Source organism: Rhineura floridana, chromosome 3, assembly GCF_030035675.1.
Source record: "Rhineura floridana isolate rRhiFlo1 chromosome 3, rRhiFlo1.hap2, whole genome shotgun sequence".
In the NCBI taxonomy this organism is placed as follows: Eukaryota; Metazoa; Chordata; class Lepidosauria; order Squamata; family Rhineuridae; genus Rhineura; species Rhineura floridana.
Window position 1 is genome coordinate 42,430,804 of NC_084482.1, and position 18,635 is coordinate 42,449,438.

Consider the following 18,635-nt stretch of genomic DNA (forward strand, 5'->3'; position numbering starts at 1 on the left):
AGATTTGTGTAACTTTAAAGCTGACAATGAGGACGTTGAACTTGTCAAGGATTATCAATACCTCGGCACAGTCATTAACCAAAATAGAGACAATAGTCAAGAAATAAGAAGAAGGCTAGGATTGGGGAGGGCAGCTGTGAGAGAACTAGAAAAGGTCCTCAAATGCAAAGATGTATCACTGAACACTAAAATCAGGATCATTCAGACCATGGTATTTCTGATCTCTATGTATGGATGTGAAAGTTGGACAGTGAAAAAAGCGGGTAAGAGAAAAATAAACTCATTTGAAATGTGGTGTTGGAGAAGAGCTTTGCGAATACCATGGACTGCGAACACGACAAATAATTGGGTGTTAGAACAAATTAAACAGAACTGTCACTAGAAGCCAAATGAGGTTATCATACTTTGGACACATAATGAGAAGACATGATTCACTAGAAAAGACAATAATGCTGGGAAAAACAGAAGGGAGTAGACAAAGAGGAAGACCAAACAAGAGATGGATTGATTCCATAAAGGAAGCCACAGACCTGAACTTACAAGATCTGAACAGGGTGGTTCATGACAGATGCTCTTGGAGGTTGCTGACTCATTGGGTGGCCATAAGTCGTAGTCGACTTGGAGGCACATAACAGCAACTGTTTAGAGGTCATGTTGAGACTATTTAGAGGCAGGCAGAACTTTGCAAAGGAAATAGAAGTGATTGGGAAAAAAATAAAGTAAAAGAATAAAAAAGTCAGATGGACATTTTGAAGCTATGCCTTCTCTTTTGGAGACAAATTGTTTATGCCTGGGGGTGTCTCCATATGCATAGTTTGGAAAGATTTCTCTTTTTTAATGTTAGGACAATACTTCTGAAAGTAAAAAAAGGATTTCTTTTGTAACAAACTCAAGGCTTTTATTTGGAATATTCTATTACTTTGGTTATATTTCTTGGGAATTGTGGATAGCATATTCTTTTTATTTTTGCTAAGTATATTGTGTGGTTTGACAAGTTCAAATATTGCCTTTCTATTATATCTTTTCAATATTCATAGTTTACTTCATTACAGTATTGTGTTGTGCTTGTTAATGACTGGTTTAGTGTACAGTTAAGAGAATATTTAGATCTTACTGACTGTTGACAACATCCTTGACTCCTGTAGATTAATAAAACACAGATATCTATTTCTTGGTTCCTTAAATTTTTTTTTTTACCCTAAAATGAACAGTAGCTTAATTGTTGGCATTGTGACAGTTGTGGGTAAACCTTTGAGATTAGACAGGAAGGCATTAATTAACAGACTTAGAAAAGATTAGCCCACAAATAAATAATGAACTAGATGCAGGCATGTTTCTTTGATTCACAATCTCCTTGCACACTGATTCTTAAATGGAGGACCAGTGAAGAAAAACTATGCTATCATGATGCAGATGAGAAATGGTGTGAGAAGATATGAAAAGGAACTTTGTTTTAGTTAAGTGGTTCTCAGCCCCCACCCTCCCATGAACCACTTTAAAATTATAGACCACTTAAACATTTCATTCGTTCAATGCTGGCATTGTATAACCATCATCATATTATGCTGGCTTTAGGGTCCTATAAGTAGATTGCACCATTAAGCCAGGATCTTGTTTGTTGTTCAGTAAATCTGGCCCTAGTCAAACACCCTGTATCTCTGTGATCAGATTAAATAAGTCAAGTGGAGGGCTAAATAGGGATATACTGGCCTGTTTTGTGAACCACCTGAAGGGAGACTGTAGACCACCAGTTGTCTGCAGTGTACTAGTTTGAGAACCTCTTCTAAATCAGATGTTATCACCTCTTACTGGTGGTGTAAATGGTCACTGTGCTTGTTGTGTTTACATTTAAACTTTGCATAAAATGGTCAGACTGTATCTCTTGTGTGTCATGGCCATTTGGCCCTAGTATTTGTATTATTTCTTCTTTATACTCTCTCTCTCTCTCTCTCTCTCAAATCTAATCTGTGATAAAGTAAATATTGGTACATAAAACCTGTGCCACAATATATTTGTTAGTCCTGTGACATCTTAAAGACTTCCTTGTTTTTGTTGTAGCTAAAATGGCTTATCTGTCTAGAACACTGATTAGAGTTCTCACTGTAATTTTTTGACAATTGCAGTATGGTTGCTGTATATTGAAGTCTTTTGACCATATCAATGAATAAGTAACTACAGAGGTTATTCACACTCTCTTTAAACTGTGGTGCTGGGCATCAATTTATATAGATTTCTGTGTAAGACTCCACATTTCTTTCAATACTTTGATTTGGAATAATTGTTTTTGCACAGAAGCAAAAATATAGAATTAAAGCTGTGTCCATGTCTAGTTTTCATATATAACCTTCATGATTTCCCCCATCCCCTTTGACCTGCATTTATCCATTATTTCAAAGAAATGTGTACTTTTCTGTACTTCTATTTGCTTAGCAAGTAATATAATTGTCTGAACTAATTTTATTCATTTTCAGATTTGGGTTCTGGTAAAGATGTTAATATTGGTGTGGCAGCCTTTTTTGAAAGTGTACCATTATTTTTGGGGACCCTTGTTATTTGTAATGAGTAAGCAGTAATTGAGAAGAGAATAAATTATTACAGTTAGCACTCATCTAGACATCACTTTTATGGTTTTGGATTCAAACAATTAATTCACTCTGTTCCCAACCTTTCTATAGCATTTCCACCACTTATTTCTGACTTGCCTTTTTTTGACGGTTTGTTGAGTGTACGATGGGTTATGTTGGAGTTTTGCTACTAATCGATGATGCTGTATTCTGTATCATGTTATTTTTTCTTTCTCTTTTTAAAAGAATATTCTGACACTATCAGTAGTCAGTGCTTGATTCTATAAAATGGAGGTGGCATTCCTCAGGGTTAGTCTATCAGGGATGGGGGACAGAGCTAAAGGTGGACAATATTGCCCCTTTTCTCACACTTTCTGCAACGCCTTTCTGTCTTTCTCTTCCCTCTTTCCCCATTTGCCCCTCCTTATTACCTGAAAGAAATTAGATTGTGGGCTACAGGTTGCTCACCCCTGCTGTAGACCTTCTGAATGTCTTCTATGAGAATCCTACATTTTGTCTACTCATAGGTATTATTGAGTTCTTGAAAAAGCAATAGTAAAATTATGTATACATAATAGTTGTCAAAAGCACAAATTGTGTTACTGTTACAAAAATGTTTCCGTAGGGCTTTCCATTTTTCAAAATTTACATAAAACAGTAAAGATTTTGACCTAATTTGCAGCTTTTCCTCATAGGGTTTATGAATTTGTTGGACTATGTGATTGCAATAGTTCTGTTTAGCCAAGCATTAAACCACTTCTTTTAATTGCCTATTTCCTGGCATACTTTTTCATTAATTAATTTTGTATGCACTATAGGTTGAACTTCAGTTTCAGTTAAACCGCTTACCCCTCTGTGAAATGCATTATGCCTTGGACAGGATCAAGGACAACAGTATTCTCTTTCCAGATGTCAGCATGACTCCCACAATACCTTGGAGTCCCAACAGGTACAAAAAGAAAAACCTTTGATATTGGTAGCGGAATATTCTTATAGTATTGTATTCAGTGCTGGATTTAGGCATAAGCTAAACAAGCTACAGCTTAGGGCCTCACAATCCGCAGGGGCCTCAAAAAATTTCAGATTTTTGTTTGGGTTTTAAATTTTTTTTATGTGTACTAAATATATATATATGGTGTAATTTTTTAACAAAGGGCCTCCAAGCTTTATATAGCTTAGGGCCTCACCAAGTCTAAATCCGGCACTGATTGTATTCTTTATAGCAGGTGGCTCAGACATGCCCTCACCGTAGAAGTGCTTCTTATGTAGGGTGCAGAAATGGAACATGAAATAGCAGTAAATAGAAAAGCAAACTTATCCTAGAAACCTTAGAAACATGAGATTAGCTTTCTTTGTTCCATCTAATATCAAAAGTCAATTGTAACAAATCACATCCTTATGGTAAAAGTGGCTTTAAAAAACAAAGTATTATTTCCATATCAGTTGCAAATAATACGCATACAAAAAATTAGATTTATAGCTTACTGTATCCCAAGGGTGCATGTTGGTTTATTACAAGCTGTCAGAAGCTGCTGGGTCCTGTCCCTGAAGATTTAAAGTGACTGACAAGATTGGGAATTATCATGCAGTTGGTTTGGGCACCCATCCTCAGTTGACGTGGTGGAAACTGCAGCATTACTCTGTTCTTTCCCCATGCCATTGTATACTTCTTCTGTAACATTGGATACTAATCATTGGTGGAGGCAGAGTACTCAGATGGTTTTCTTTTTGGCTGATCTGCTAGACCAGCAGATTATAGAATTGCAAGTTTACCAAACTACTGAGATGTTTTATGGTGCCTGTAAATTTGAAGTGTATATATTGGGTTGGATCCAGATTTAGGGTGCAGAATCCTGCCAACTTCAAGAGGCAGAAGAGGGGAGGCTATTTTTGCCAGTTCTACCTTTCTCCTGCAACTCCCAGTGCTTTCCAAAAATATGCTCTTGGGGGCTTGGAGAACCCTCTGGAGCGGTATGGGAAATGGTGCTGGGGACTACAAAGGAAAGGGGAAATTGGTGAAACTTGTCTCCCTCACCCTTCCTCCAGTAGGAGCTTCCATTGGATCGGAGTCCCATTTGTGATCAGAAGGAACCCTTCTGTTTGCAGAAAGGAAAATCCATCCATTGTGTGTGTAAACTAAAGCAAATATTTCTTGGATCTAAGTAATTTGTTTTAGTATTAGCATGTTTGCTGCCATGGGCTCCTTTGGATGAAGGTGCAGGATATAAATTTAACATAAGTAAAGATAAATAAAATAATTAAAACGGAGTACATTTCAAGGTAGCAAAAAAAAAGTAATGCAGGAAAAAATGGATCGTTTTGATATTTCACATGCCATCCCCCTATCCCTCCCAAGTTTGGCATGTACAAAGGCCACTCTGAGTTTGAATTTGGTTAGATCCATGATCACATTTTTGCTGTGTGAAATAAGATGAGATAAAGTAAGGCTATGTAATCTAGAACAATATTATAGCAAGGAAGCAAGTGAGAAAAGGCATAAAATAGTTCCAGTTAAAAGGGACATATACCTTAAATATTCCTCCTTGTGAGTGATCTCATGTTTTGTAAAGTCTTACCTGCTCTTCAAATGTTGAGAGGTTTGCGGAGATAGAACTTTGCAAAGTCAGAGGATTCTCAAATATTTAAAAGTGAAAACAAGGGTGATGCTTTCAGCAAAGAGTACTTGAATTATGTAGACTGGATTGGAATGCACAGGTTGACAGAACTGAAAGAAATAATTTTATTCATACATACTGGAGTGATGCCACCTCATCAGATTTGTTTGTGAGACAGGGATTAATAAGGGAGCACCCTGGTGGGGTGTTTACTCATGAATAATTCCTTTGCTGTTCTTTGTGCTAGTGGTCTGCACATACCTAAAGGGTAGTATGGGTCAAGGAATGGCCAGTTTGAGAGAGCTTGTCCCAAGAACAAATAGTCTGGTATGAATAGAGCATCAGAGATTGAAATTACCGTCTTGGGAAAGACATTTTTAGAACAAGCATTTACAGTGTGGAAGTAGTAATTATTTTTCCTTGGGAAGTTGGTTGGCTTTTGGTTGGGAAAATAGGAGTCATTTCCCCAGTCTTCTTATCCTGAAGTCCTCAGTGGCCAGAATATGAATAGGATATTCCATATTAGTGTGTCTCTCATGTTTAGGAAAAGGATCTTGGAGAACCCAAAAGAGAGTTTGGAAACAAAGCTGAAATGATAAGTTACCCAACCATAAAAAAACTTTCCATTTTATTGATGGATGGATAGATTAATGAGTGGCCTTGTCATCTTCCACAGACGAGTAGAACATAGTGAGCCTTGTTCTGCAAACGGAAGATGAAACTTTTTGAGCTAGTGCTTCTGATAAGTTCCTTAGTTTTTTTCACTGGCATTCCTGAATACCAGCACTTAGGGATCTTCTTCACAGTAGTGAAGTAGTTCAGTGTAGTTTGTTCTTCAGAGGATTTACAGTTGTTAATGGTGGCTCATTCTTCTGGAATGGTTCATTCTGTCTCCTTAACCACTGGCATAGCATTTTGTCCTCTCAGCCTTTCTCCCAATTGTATGGGGTTTTCAGGTTTCTCACAAGGCAGTTCGTCAAAGAACCTAGACACCTCCTGTCTTCTAGTCATGATGTCTCCCAGGGAAACTAATGGGGGGAAATTAGCATTCACAATAGCAGAGGAAGGCTTTTTTCCTTAAAGCAATAAACTTATTACACAATACAATATGCCATTCTATGTGCTCTGGGTTTTAAGTAGGATATCCTATATCCAGAGTTGATCAGTCTGCACAGAAGTTGAAGGTTTGGGCTGGAGAGGGTCTCTCCCTACATATAGTAAAACCTACATTTACTTAAAAATAGGAGGGCCACATAGATTGCTCCAATTTCCCCTTAACTCTAGGATGCCTAGGAAGTTTTAAAGCTTTTAAAAATGTTTTTGAAGTTGTATTGTTTTAATGTATTTTTAAGGTCTGTTTTTAAGATACTTTAAAGTGTTTTTAGTGCTTTTGTTTGCTGCCCTGAGCTCCTGCTGGGAGGAAGGGCGGGATATAAATAAAATAAAATAATAAATAAATAAAGTACATGCTCCTCTCTTTTTTTTTTTTTAAGGCAAAGCCAAGGCTCTAAATCAGTGTTGTCTTTTGGGCTGTGATTAGCTCAGTGGCTTTAGGTTTAGGTCAGGGGTGGGGAATCTTTGGCCCTCCAGATGTTGCTGAACTACAACTCCCATCAGCCCCGGAAACCATGGCCAATGGCCAGGGATGATGGGAGTTATAGTTCAACATCTGGAGGGCCAAAGGTTCCTCACCCCAGGTTTAGGGGAAGTATGCTGCCTGTGGTATTTTTCCTATCAGTCCAAGGTAAAATCCTATGGTGGAGATTGTCTCTGACTCTCAGATCCACAGAGAGAGTTTTCACTCCCGTTTTCACTCCCCTGGCTATCCCACTAAAGAGGAAAGAAGATTCACTATGTGAATGGTTGAGTATTTGGCTTTGAAGATGACTAAAGAGAGCCCTAAGGGATTTAACTTGAGATTTAGATGTCGTGGTGGCATAGTTCTACAAGATCAGCCCTTATGAAATAATTTCTATATATGCTGAACTTTGGAAGTGATCATAGTACTGAAATATTCTTATTCATTTTCTCCATGTGCAATCACTGAAACTAGCTTCTTCTCAGTGAACTATGATAGTGGTCCACAGTGCATATACACTGGAATTTCTCAGTCAGTTGGCCTGTAGTGAATGGGCCACTTTTATATTAGCTAGTTTGCATTTGTTGTTTCTTGGATTGTTAATTTTACACCAACTTTAACTGCTCAGGGCATGTTTAGTATAAAGGCTACTGAACAGAAAGTCCATGCTTTTGCAGATCTTACCTTTATGGATCACAGACATTGCCATTTGTTTTTGTTTTTCTTGCACTGTCACAGAAGAACTATGAGACCATTTAAAAATGACATAATTAAAAAGATTGATGAAGGAAGTAAAGATTTTACCTTTATTTCAACAGTCATCTCTCCAAACAGGTGACTAATGCTGTTAAAGGTGATACAGCCTCTTGTGCCATGCACACATCCCATGTTCCATTGGTGGAGAATAAAGAATATCATTGCAGGCACTAGATGTAGAGATCCACAATAATAAACTAAACATGCAGCAGCATTTCTTTCTTTTTCTTTTTGCAGTTCTTGATCTTGCAGAAGATGCATTTGCAGAAGCCTGCTGTCTGCACAAGCATCATCTTCACTGCTCAGTATGGAATCTCCAAAGCAGGATGCAAGTGTAGTACCTCTGGCAGATGTTTCCCCAACCTCTCCTTCAATACCTCCAGAGGCAGTTGTTTCATTGTTGAACAGCTCTTACTTCTAGGAAGTTTCTCCTACTGTTTAGGATGTAGAATGAGGATTTGCAACTGAATTATTTCTATTTTCTGTATTAAGTACCACTATAAGTCAGTTGTGTATCATTATTTTACAAATGTTGGGTTGTATTCAGTGTAGCACTAACATGACTGTTCCGCCAGCACAATAGGATGTTCTCCCCCTCTCTTCCTCCCCACGTGCCCCCTAAATATGTTCTGGAGTTTCCCCCAACCTTCCAGAGCAGATTTGGGAATGGTGCAGGGTAAGAAAAGGTGGCATCCTGTTGCGCTAATCCTTGCGCTAGCATTAATTATTGTGCTAGCACAACAATTTAGTTTAATACTGCCAGTGATTTTAGTCCAATAGTATGAAGTGAATATTCCAATTCTTTATTTTGGCAGAATTTTTCTCCCCAAATGTTAAGCCTATTGAATTTCTGCTATATTGTCCTTAGCTGGACTGTTTCACTAATGATTAATACGTTGTCAACCTAATAAAGTTATAACTGTTTCTGTCTAACAGTAAAGTCCTAACGTTTATGAATGTATGGGCAAAGAAAGATTACATAAAAACTAATGTTTTTAAACTAAAGAGGTCTGCTGTCAGCCTGTACAACTGATATATGTGAAACTTGATTTACTTATTTTTATTTGTCATTTATCCTGAATATTAGTTGAGAGTAAAGAATAGTACAAGAATGTGGTGTTGATACAACTTTTGTTTCAGACATTTTTTTGAGTTGTTACAAGTAGTTTCATTCTAATTCATGATGTTTTGGTGATGCTAAATGTTCTGCTTTCTGTTGTACAGACAGTGGGATGAGCAGTTGGATCCTAGGCTCAATGCAAAGCAGAAGGAGGCTGTTCTGGCTATCACAACTCCACTGTCAATACAATTGCCTCCTGTACTAATCATCGGTCCCTATGGGACAGGCAAAACCTTCACGTTGGCTCAGGCAGTCAAGCACATACTCCAACAGCAGGATACTAGGTGAGATGGGCTGGTATATAGATATTTAATTAGAATGCAGATACCAAACTTTAAGGCGAAGTTAGTAGTATAGAATCTCCATCCAGCTTAAAAAATCCATTCATCACTGTTTTGTATAAATATTCAGGAAAGAATTCAACAGTTTAAAACTCTAGTCTCAGAGCAATAAATTAAAATTGGCAACATATGGAACAAATACATTGCATTATATTTAGAAAGTTATGCATTGGGTAGAATTTTATAGCTGTCTTTGTTTTAAAACTACATTAGGGTTGTGTAGAATGATTTTAAAAGCTATGTTGAAAGTTTTAAATCTTCCCACAGAAATAAGTTAGACACATCATTGAGCCATAAAATTTGCAGACTAATTTGAATGAAAGAAATGTATTGGGAAGATGGCCACTATTTTGTGTATTTTTACTGCTTTTGAATGATTTTCTGTTTCTTCATTGCTTTTTTATTTGCACCATTTATTCCGGCAGGATTCTCATTTGCACCCATTCTAATAGTGCTGCTGATCTCTACATAAAGGATTATTTACATCCATATGTAGAAGCAGGCAATCCCCAGGCGAGACCTCTCAGGTATTTTTTAAAGCTTATTATGTATCTATACAATATCTTAAGAAAAGGTGTCTGTCCCAAATAGTTTTGAAAAACTTCAATGCCTTTAAGCTTATTGGCATTTAAAAACAATGCTTTTGCCTAACTAAACAGTAACTGAAATGCAAACTGGAGCAATGTCAACGTGAGTTTGTTTCATTAAAGAGAAAGACATCCTTTCTTAAGCCTCTCTTATGTGGATATATGTGCTTTTCTCACTGAACAAATTTTGGTAAGGGCTTCTGTAAAGCTACTAAAAGTGTTGTTTTTAAAGAAAAATGGATGCTAATTGGTTTTGTTTGGGGTAAATTGTGTTTTTTAAAATCAGATCAATATCTGTTGTTTTGGACCAAATGTTTGACGAAAGAAGTTATATATTTGGAAGGCCATACAAAATTAGTTCAGTATCGAGCAGTTTGTGTATTTAAATGAACTTGACATGGATAGTAGGAGATTTTGCAAAACAAAAAGAAAAACAACAGAGGAGAATTGTATTCCTTCCCGTGGACTTAAAAATGATCCCTTGGAAGATATTGTGTATATTTGTATCTAGAATTTGTAGAAATTTCTTAATACTAGACATACATTTAATTGAAGCTGAGAGTTCATTTAGCTGCATATCCTGCTATTAAAATTTGATTGACCACTGCATGCCGCAGTCCTGAAGTCAGGGCAGTATTCAGTCATGCAAGCAGTCTTTCTGCAAGCAAGTTTCATATATTTAAAATGAGACAAAAATGGCAACATTGCTCTAGTGCTGTATATAACAAAGGTTGCTACTTTACTCGTAGCCCTAGATGTCTGGCAGTTTTCTCTCTCCTGCTTTGACATTACTTTGGAATCAGGATGCCTTCCTTCCTCTACAACCCCATAAGGGAAATGGAGCAGGCAAATGTGAGCCTTTGGGGAGTTTGGGGGTTGAAAACAGTATAGGCATCTGGATTGGAATTTTTGGTGTTTTATCCTCTCCTCCTGTCCAAAGACAAGATATTGGGTTGCTTGAGTTGCGTTCTTAAAGTTATCCCTAGGACAGGGGCTCCCAAACCATGGGCCTCAGATCACCAGTGGTTTGCGAGCTTTATTCAGGTAGCCTGAGCATGTCTGTGGATTTGTGGCTAAGACAGGAGATGGCACATCTATCATGTTAAATATTCATATTGATTTTTAAATGTTTTTAATTGCTTCTTTTATTTCTTATAAAATTACAATTTGAATTTATTTATTTATTTATTATTTGATTTATATCCCGCCCTTCCTCCCAGCAGGAGCCCAGGGTAGCAATTCTATAGAATATAATAAAATACAATATATTAGAAATGAAAGAAGCAGTACAAACACAATTAAAAATCTTGCAGCACCCAGCATAACACATTATAATTGCTACAACAGGCAAAAAAAAAAAATCTTTTAAGTGCTGTGCCATGACCTTCAGCAATTTTTATGTGGTTCATGGGGAAAAAAGTTTGGAAACCACTGCCCTAGGAAAAAAGTTTGGAAACCACTGGAAAAATAGTGGTTTCATACTCAACTGAATTTGGGGTCAGGAAAGTGTTTTCCATGAAATCATATCACTCTTGGGATTTTTTGTTCTTTTCATTTCCTCAGTAGCATGTGGTTTGCCTCACTTGTTTTATCACGTGGGGCTATTTGATGCATGCCTGTCCTCAGATAGCAGTGGTGGCTGGTGCCTACTAGACTGGTAGGGCTGCTAAGAGGTCACAGGATCGTGGCCAACATGGGGGCATGACCAATGAGAGGGCATGGGGGTGTGGCCAAGTGATGGTTTTCCAGATTTGGTGAACACATGACCTGGTGGGTTACACTGCCTTCTTGTGGCCAGAGACAGGAAACAAAGTTTGAAAGCTTTTTTTATAAGAAACATTTTTAAAGATGTTTTGTTTTAATGTGTTTTCAAGTTTGTTTTTATGATGTTTTCAAGTTTTTAGGGCTTTTGTTTGCTGCCCTGGGCTCCTGCTGGGAGGAAGGGTGAGATATCAATCAATCAATAAAATAAAATAAACACAAACTGGTCTTTGTCCATTGAATGTAAAACTAAATGTCTTACTTTGGTTCGGAACGAGTCCCTGCTGTCTCAGTTGCTTCTACGCTAAGAGAAAAGTTGTGTAGCATCCACCTGTTCTGGTTATCTCCCTATGCTCTTCCTTTGCAAAGAAACAGCGGACACTTAAACATTGCAGTTTTATTAATAATTAGCATCTACGTTTTGGTGCAGAAGGGGCCCCTGCTGTCACAATTCCTAGTATGGATTTTTGTCAGAATAAATGTATATTACACAGAAGTAAGCCCACAAGTATGGACAGGATTGCAGCCTGACTTGGTTAATCTTAAAGTTGCCACACAGGACTGTTAGCAAGGGACCCCATACATTTCCAGACCTGTTGAAAATATTATTTCCCCCACCCCCAGCTTACTCATATCCACAACTTTTTTTGAGAATGTGGAAAAAATTCAAGAAAATTAAGTGGGCTAGGACCTGGGAGACTACAATTAAAATCACCTGACAGCCATGAAACGGACTGTGGGGCCTTGGGCTGGTCATTACCTCTCAGCCTAACCTACCTCACAGAGTTGTTGTGAGGATAACATGGAGAAAAGGAGACTTATGAATGCCACATTGAGTTCCTTGGAGGAAAGATGAAATAGATGTAAATGTAATACTGATAAATAAGGAATACTCAAAATAAAAAAAAGATCCATCTCCAGTCTGCCTGTCCCTGGTTTTGAGTTGTGGAAGGTTTGAGAGTGCAGGTTTGGAATCATGAAAAAAACAACCTAAAATAAAAAGGAAAAAATCTGGAAGACAATCAGGATATTCAGACCTACAAACATTGGACTTTACATATCAATCCTCAGAAATCCAATGGGTGTCAGCCTACTGGGACAGAGTTGTAGGTGGGTGGGATATTGTTCAGGCAGGGTGTAATTCATGCTCCCATACTGCATATAGGCTCTGCACACTGCATTCTGATCTGAACCATCCCCTGCAGCTTCCTAATTTTTGTAATGTCATTTCAAATTTGCCAAAGTGTTTTATAGATTTTTTTCTTACAACAACCCTGTAAAGTAGGTCACAGTACAGTTTTAGTAAAACAACAGTACTACCACCTTAAAGACTAAAAAAAGTATTATGGCATAAGCTTTCTTGGGCTGCAATCCACTTCATCAGATGCACCATTCTTGGTAATCCATGAAGTTTATATGACAATCAAGGCAAGATTAGTGTGTTTTCGGGTTCTGGTGCACTTTCCAAAATGGGGACCCCTTCTAGAAAGGACCATCAAATAAGGTACCACAAAACAAGTACAATCTTCAGGACTAATAAATGTATTATGTCATAAGCTTTTGTGGGGCCTACAGCCATACAGTAGGGTCCGCTTATACGGCGGGTTCCGTTCCGGACCCCTGCCGTAAAGTGGAAAACGCCGTAAAGTGGAACCCCATTGACTTTAATGGGCTGCGTTGCGTGAAAATGGCACAAAAGAGAAAAAAATAGCTTTTAAATTAAAAACGAAAGCTGCCGTATCAGCGGAACGCCTTAAAACGGAACGCCGTAAAGCAGGGCCCTACTGTACTACCCTGAATACTCCCAATCTTGTCTGATCTTGGAAGCTAAGCAGGGTCAGGCTTGGTTAGTACTTGGATGGGAGACCGCCTGGGAATACTGGGTGCTGTAGGCTTAGAGGAAGGCAATGGTAAACCACCTCTGAATACCTCTTACCATGAAAACCCTATGAATATATCAAAAAAAGATTCATAGGGTCATCATAAGTTGTAATCGTCTTGAAGACATATAAAAACAACAAAAGCTTCTGTGGACTACACAAATAGTGTATGTGCAGTTTCATAACTCAGCAAAATACAAATACATTTTGTCACACTTGATCAACAGAAAGAAAATACTCTAGTATGTGCAGTTCCATATTTTAAACTCGTTTAACAACATTTTTGTTCATTTCTTGCCTTGCTTAGTTATTTATTACATGTATATTCCACCTTTTCTCCAAAGAGCTCAAGGTGGTACACATGGTTCTCCCCCTTCCCATTGTATCCTCACAACAACCTTATGAGGTAGGTTAGATTGACAACCTGCAATAGGCCCAAGATCACTCAGTGAGCTTCATGGCTGCGTGGGGGTTTGAACCCTGGTCTGCTAGGTCCTCACTGGTTCTCACACTGACCTTAGTGTCCTTAGTGTCCCTCACCTGGCTATTGTGGAGATATAGGAGGAGGAATAAAATGCAAAAGAGGACTTAGTGCTCACTGTGTATCATAGGCATCGAAGTTTGGTTCCTTTTACCAGAGTGAAGTATCTTTGTATAATAAAGGTCCATGTTTTTCTACCCACCCCCTGCAAATTAGTGCAGCTCCAAGCTGCAGCCAATCTTAATTTGGCTTGATTATTGCATGTTTTAGATGCATAAATCCCACTTGCGTTCAATGGATTTTACTCCCAAATTAGTGTGCATAGGGGTTGATTCCTAAGACGAGGAAGGCCTGCAGCTACTGGGGGTGGGGGACTGTGGAAACCAGAGTGATTTGCTTTCATTTTTAAAATGATAAAAAAACCCGTGCACTATTTTACTTTTATTTATTTATTTTATTTATTTTATTAAGCTTATATACCGCCTGACTAGCAAACAGCTCTCTGGGTGGTGAACATAAAAACATATACAATAATAAAATTACAGGATCTAATACAACAAGTATATAAAAGTACACCATCTAAAATAAAATTACAACATTTACTCAAATTAACTTAGATTAAAATGCCTCAGAGAAGAGAAAGGTTTTAACCTGGCGCCGAAAGGATAATAGTGTCGGCGCCAGGCGTACCTCCTCGGGGAGACTATTCCACAATTCGGGGGCCACCACTGAGAAGGCCCTAGATCTTTACAGGTAAAATAGCAAGGAAAAGCTTTTAGAAGAAAGGTAGATGGGACATTTGGGGAATACTGTAATACATTACTGTAATCTCCTGCTCCCAATTTTCCAAAAGCCTTTGGGAGCAAACATACAGAAGAGGACAACTACCAAGCACATGAAGGATGGGCATGTGGGGAAACTGGAAAATAACTCATCTTCACCAGTGACCCCCCTCTCTCAATAGTCCATCAAGTGTAGGGGCACAGACTACAGTTCCCCATTTCTCCTTCCAATACTCCAATAATATTCCCTACCCTACTCACAAAAATAAATGCAAATAGTTTTAAAAGTAAAAAAATACACAAATGTGTATTATATAGAGACTCACACTGTCCACTGTTGCTCTCTCACTCTCTACTGTTAACAAATGCTAATAAGAAAAAACCCAAGCTGCTCAAACTGATAACCACTCCTGCTCACCCGCCTGCCTACTCAGAGCCTGCTTTGAGGTGTGGCCTTGAAGGTAACAACTCTGAGCATGCTCAGAACAGCTCCTGGGTCTACTAAAAAATTAGCCTAGTTAAGCCAAGATACTGACAACAGAAGAGATAATGACAACAGGAAGGAGGAGGAAACTGCACAGGGCAAATAAACAAGTAACACTGGTAATATTTTTAAAAATACCATCATAGAGTTTTTTTGCCTGGAGACAAATGGTTGGGACCTCCTGACCATAGCAATCCTTTTGGATTGAGATTGCTGAGTGATGCAGAGATCTGATTGGCCAGAGAACAGGCAATTGACATGAAAGTATCCAGGACACTCTACATTGAAACAGACTGTAGAAGAATGTGTGAGACAGGAAATAGTGTGGCTTTGAGATCTTGGGGGAAACTTTTTTTAAAAAAAATGCTGATGGTTCAGTTTCTGGTTGTTCCAGTTGAAATGATCTCATATAGCAGAGCTAGAGAGACCTCCACTTGAGAGTCTGGAGAGCTGCTGTCAGTTGAAATAGACAGCACTGGGCAAGGTGGTCCAACGTAGCTTTCTGTATTCATCTCTCTCTCTCTCTCTCTCTCTCTCTCTCTCTCTCTCTCTCTCCCTCTCTCTCTCTCTCTCTCTCTCTCCCTCCACTGCCTCCATCAGAACCAATAATTGCAGCCACCTTGCTGGTGTGCCCGCCTCCAAGTGTAGTCTTCCTGTGCAGGGCAAGAGTCCCGCAAGTGAGCTTGCCATGCGCAGCTCTTTTAAACCTAGGCAGGAAGGGTGTGGAGTGTGGAGACTTGTCGGGATATCTTCACTGCTACCATCTAGGCTTGTACTCCAGACCCTGCTGTTAGCCAACCCTAGTAATCTGAACTGACCGCGGAACATGTATCATACTTTCCTGCATAAATCTCTCTCTCTGTTACTTGAAAGAAAAACCTAGTTGTGATGTTTCTGGAACAGGAGCCAGGACAGTGGGATGTAGAGGACTGTAGGATGCTGTTTAGTGCTACATGTAAAGTGCAGGGCCCACATGCTCTCCCTTTCCTCTTCTCCTCCCACTCATCCCAGGAAGAGGAATAAATCAGGATTCGGTTTTCCTTTGATTGATTCCTGACTTGTCAATACACATGGATCAGGAATTGTATGTTATGACAAACCAGGAACTGAGGAAAGTGAACCTCTCTTTCCAGCCATGTGGGAGGAGGATTAAGGGTGTGTGTGCTCAAGCCTGAGGCCTTGCTAGAGTTCACAGAGGCTCATGCATATTGACCCTAAATGAGGCAGGAGTTTCAGAGCTGAAATGCCCAGCCAGTTACATGTGAGGCTGGGAGGAGCAGGAAACACATGGAAGCACTTGCCTAGATCAGGCCAGGTTGAGAGCTAGGAAGGAGTGGAGTCTCCAGTTCCTATAGACGTTCCCACTCTGAGTTGCTTCAGTGCTGAAGTGACAGCTCTCTTCCACGCTCTAGCTTTTCTGAATGGGTGATGTAGTTATAAAATACTGAGGTTTAGGGCTCTTGGCCATGAAGCACTATACAGCACAGTACGTGAAGGTCTTGAGATTGGGAAATAAAAATGTCCTTAATTCTTTACCCACTCCTGGACTGCCTCTTCCTGGTGAATCTTTAACAGAACTAAAAAGTTCCTGTTCCTGTTCCAAGCGTCTGGAGTCCTGATCAACATTTTGTTGCATGTTCCACTTTTTGGGTTGTCTTAACACTGTGTCATGATCCCTATCTAATCTGATATAACTGTTTTCAGGAATTTATAAGGAAAAGGTCCTTATGAATCCAGATTGTATGTAACTTCTTCCACATTATAAGCTTCCTTCCTTGACAGGTGAGACACCTGTCCATAACGTCTTGTTCCCCAACAATTTTAAGGAAGTAGGTCCAAGAAGCAGAATGCCGAAATGATCAAGAATAGATTTTTTATTTAATTTAGATATATTTACATGTGTACCTGCGAATACTTTGTTCTCCAGTGCCCAAACAATATTGAAAAAAATTACAAGATTGTATCCAACATAGCATTAAGTCAGGGTCCCATCAGTGCAAGGATTACTGCTAGCACAACAGGACTTCTCCCCTCTCCTCCTCCCACATGTCCCTTAAATCTCTTTTAAGGGTTCCCTGAACTCTGGAGCAGATTTGTATAGGGTGCAGGTGGAGGAGGAGGAAAAGTCCCATGGTGCCAGCAGTAATTGTTACGCTGATGGGGTGTGTTAGTAGAATACCTCCCTTTAAAATAATTGCCCTGTTTGATGACCTATGTCGGGAGAGAGACAGAGGGAGTGTAACTCTGTTGATTCTCCTTGGCCTCTCAGCGGCTTTTGATACCATCGACCATGGTATCCTTCTGGAGAGGCTTGCGGAGTTGGGAGTTGGAGGCACTGCTTGGCAGTGGTTCCACTCCTACTTAGCGGGTCGCCTCCAGAAGATAGTGCTTGGGGAACATTGCTCGACACCGTGGGTTCTCCAATGTGGGGTCCCGCAGGGTTCGGTTCTGTCTCCCATGCTTTTTAACATTTATATGAAGCCGCTGGGGGTGGTCATCAGGAGTTTTGGAGTGCGTTGTCATCAGTATGCTGATGACACGCAGCTCTACTTCTCCTTTACATCTTCCTCAGGTGAGGCAGTTGACGTGCTGAACCATTGCCTGGCTGCGACAATGGACTGGATGAGAACTAACAAACTGAGACTCAATCCTGACAAGACTGAGATGCTGTTGGTGGATGGTTTCTCTGATCGGATGGTGGATATATACCCTGTCCTGGATGGGGTTACACTCCCCCTAAAGGAACAGGTGCATAGTCTGGGAGTCATCTTAGACTCTTCCCTCACACTTGAGGCCCATGTAGCCTCGGTGGCCCGGAATGCATTCTACCAACTTCGGTTGGTAGCCCAGCTACGTCCCTATCTGAGTAAGGAGGACCTCACATCAGTGGTACATGCTATGGTAACCTCGCGTCTGGACTACTGCAATGCGCTTTACGTAGGGCTACCTTTGAAGACGATTCGGAAGCTACAGCTAGTGCAAAATGCGGCGGCCAGACTGCTAACAAGAACTAAGCGGTCTGAGCATATAACACCTGTGCTAGCCCGTTTGCACTGGCTTCCAATATGCTTCCGGGCCAGATTCAAAGTGTTGGTACTTACCTATAAAGCCTTATATGGCGTGGGACCATGATATCTGTCGGAACGCCTCTCCCGATATGAACCGGCCCGTACACTACGGTCTACTACGAAGGCCCTCCTCCGGGTTCCGACTCATAGGGAAGCCCGGAGGTTGGTGACAAGATCTAGGGCCTTCTCAGTGGTGGCCCCCGAACTATGGAATGGTCTCCCCAAGGAGGTGCGCCTGGCGCCGACACTATCATCTTTTCGGCGCCAGGTTAAAACCTTTCTCTTCTCTGAGGCATTTTAATTCCTGTTAATTCTAAATTATTATATTTTGATTTTAGACTGCACAGTTTTTTGTACAGTTTTGTATTGTGATATACTGTATTGTGTTATTTTTATTGTATTTTTAATGTTCACCGCCCAGAGAGCTGTTGCTAGTCGGGCGGTATATAAGCTTAATAAAATAAATAAATAAATAAATAAAATAAATACAGCCTGCCTTATATTTTATGTGTTCAGGAATACAAAACAAACTTAGTTCCCAACATCAAAACAATTAGTGGCGTCATGAACAAGCAGATTCGTCAAAATGAAATAGACTCAAAAAAAAATATTTTTTT

At 39.6% G+C, this 18,635-nt stretch overlaps 1 protein-coding gene and 1 pseudogene across 4 annotated transcripts in view; both read left to right on the plus strand.

The window, feature by feature from the left end:
* HELZ (helicase with zinc finger) overlaps positions 1-18,635 on the plus strand; it is a 215,500-nt gene that overhangs the window by 102,605 nt on the left and 94,260 nt on the right. For all 4 annotated transcript variants that reach the window (XM_061615575.1, XM_061615573.1, XM_061615576.1 and 1 more), the window contains 3 exons: positions 3,383-3,513; positions 8,739-8,918; positions 9,401-9,502. In XM_061615575.1, coding sequence (XP_061471559.1) covers positions 3,383-3,513; positions 8,739-8,918; positions 9,401-9,502 — 413 coding nt within the window. The remainder of the gene's footprint in view (positions 1-3,382; positions 3,514-8,738; positions 8,919-9,400; positions 9,503-18,635) is intronic.
* On the plus strand, positions 13,103-13,218 carry LOC133382534 (5S ribosomal RNA; annotated as a pseudogene).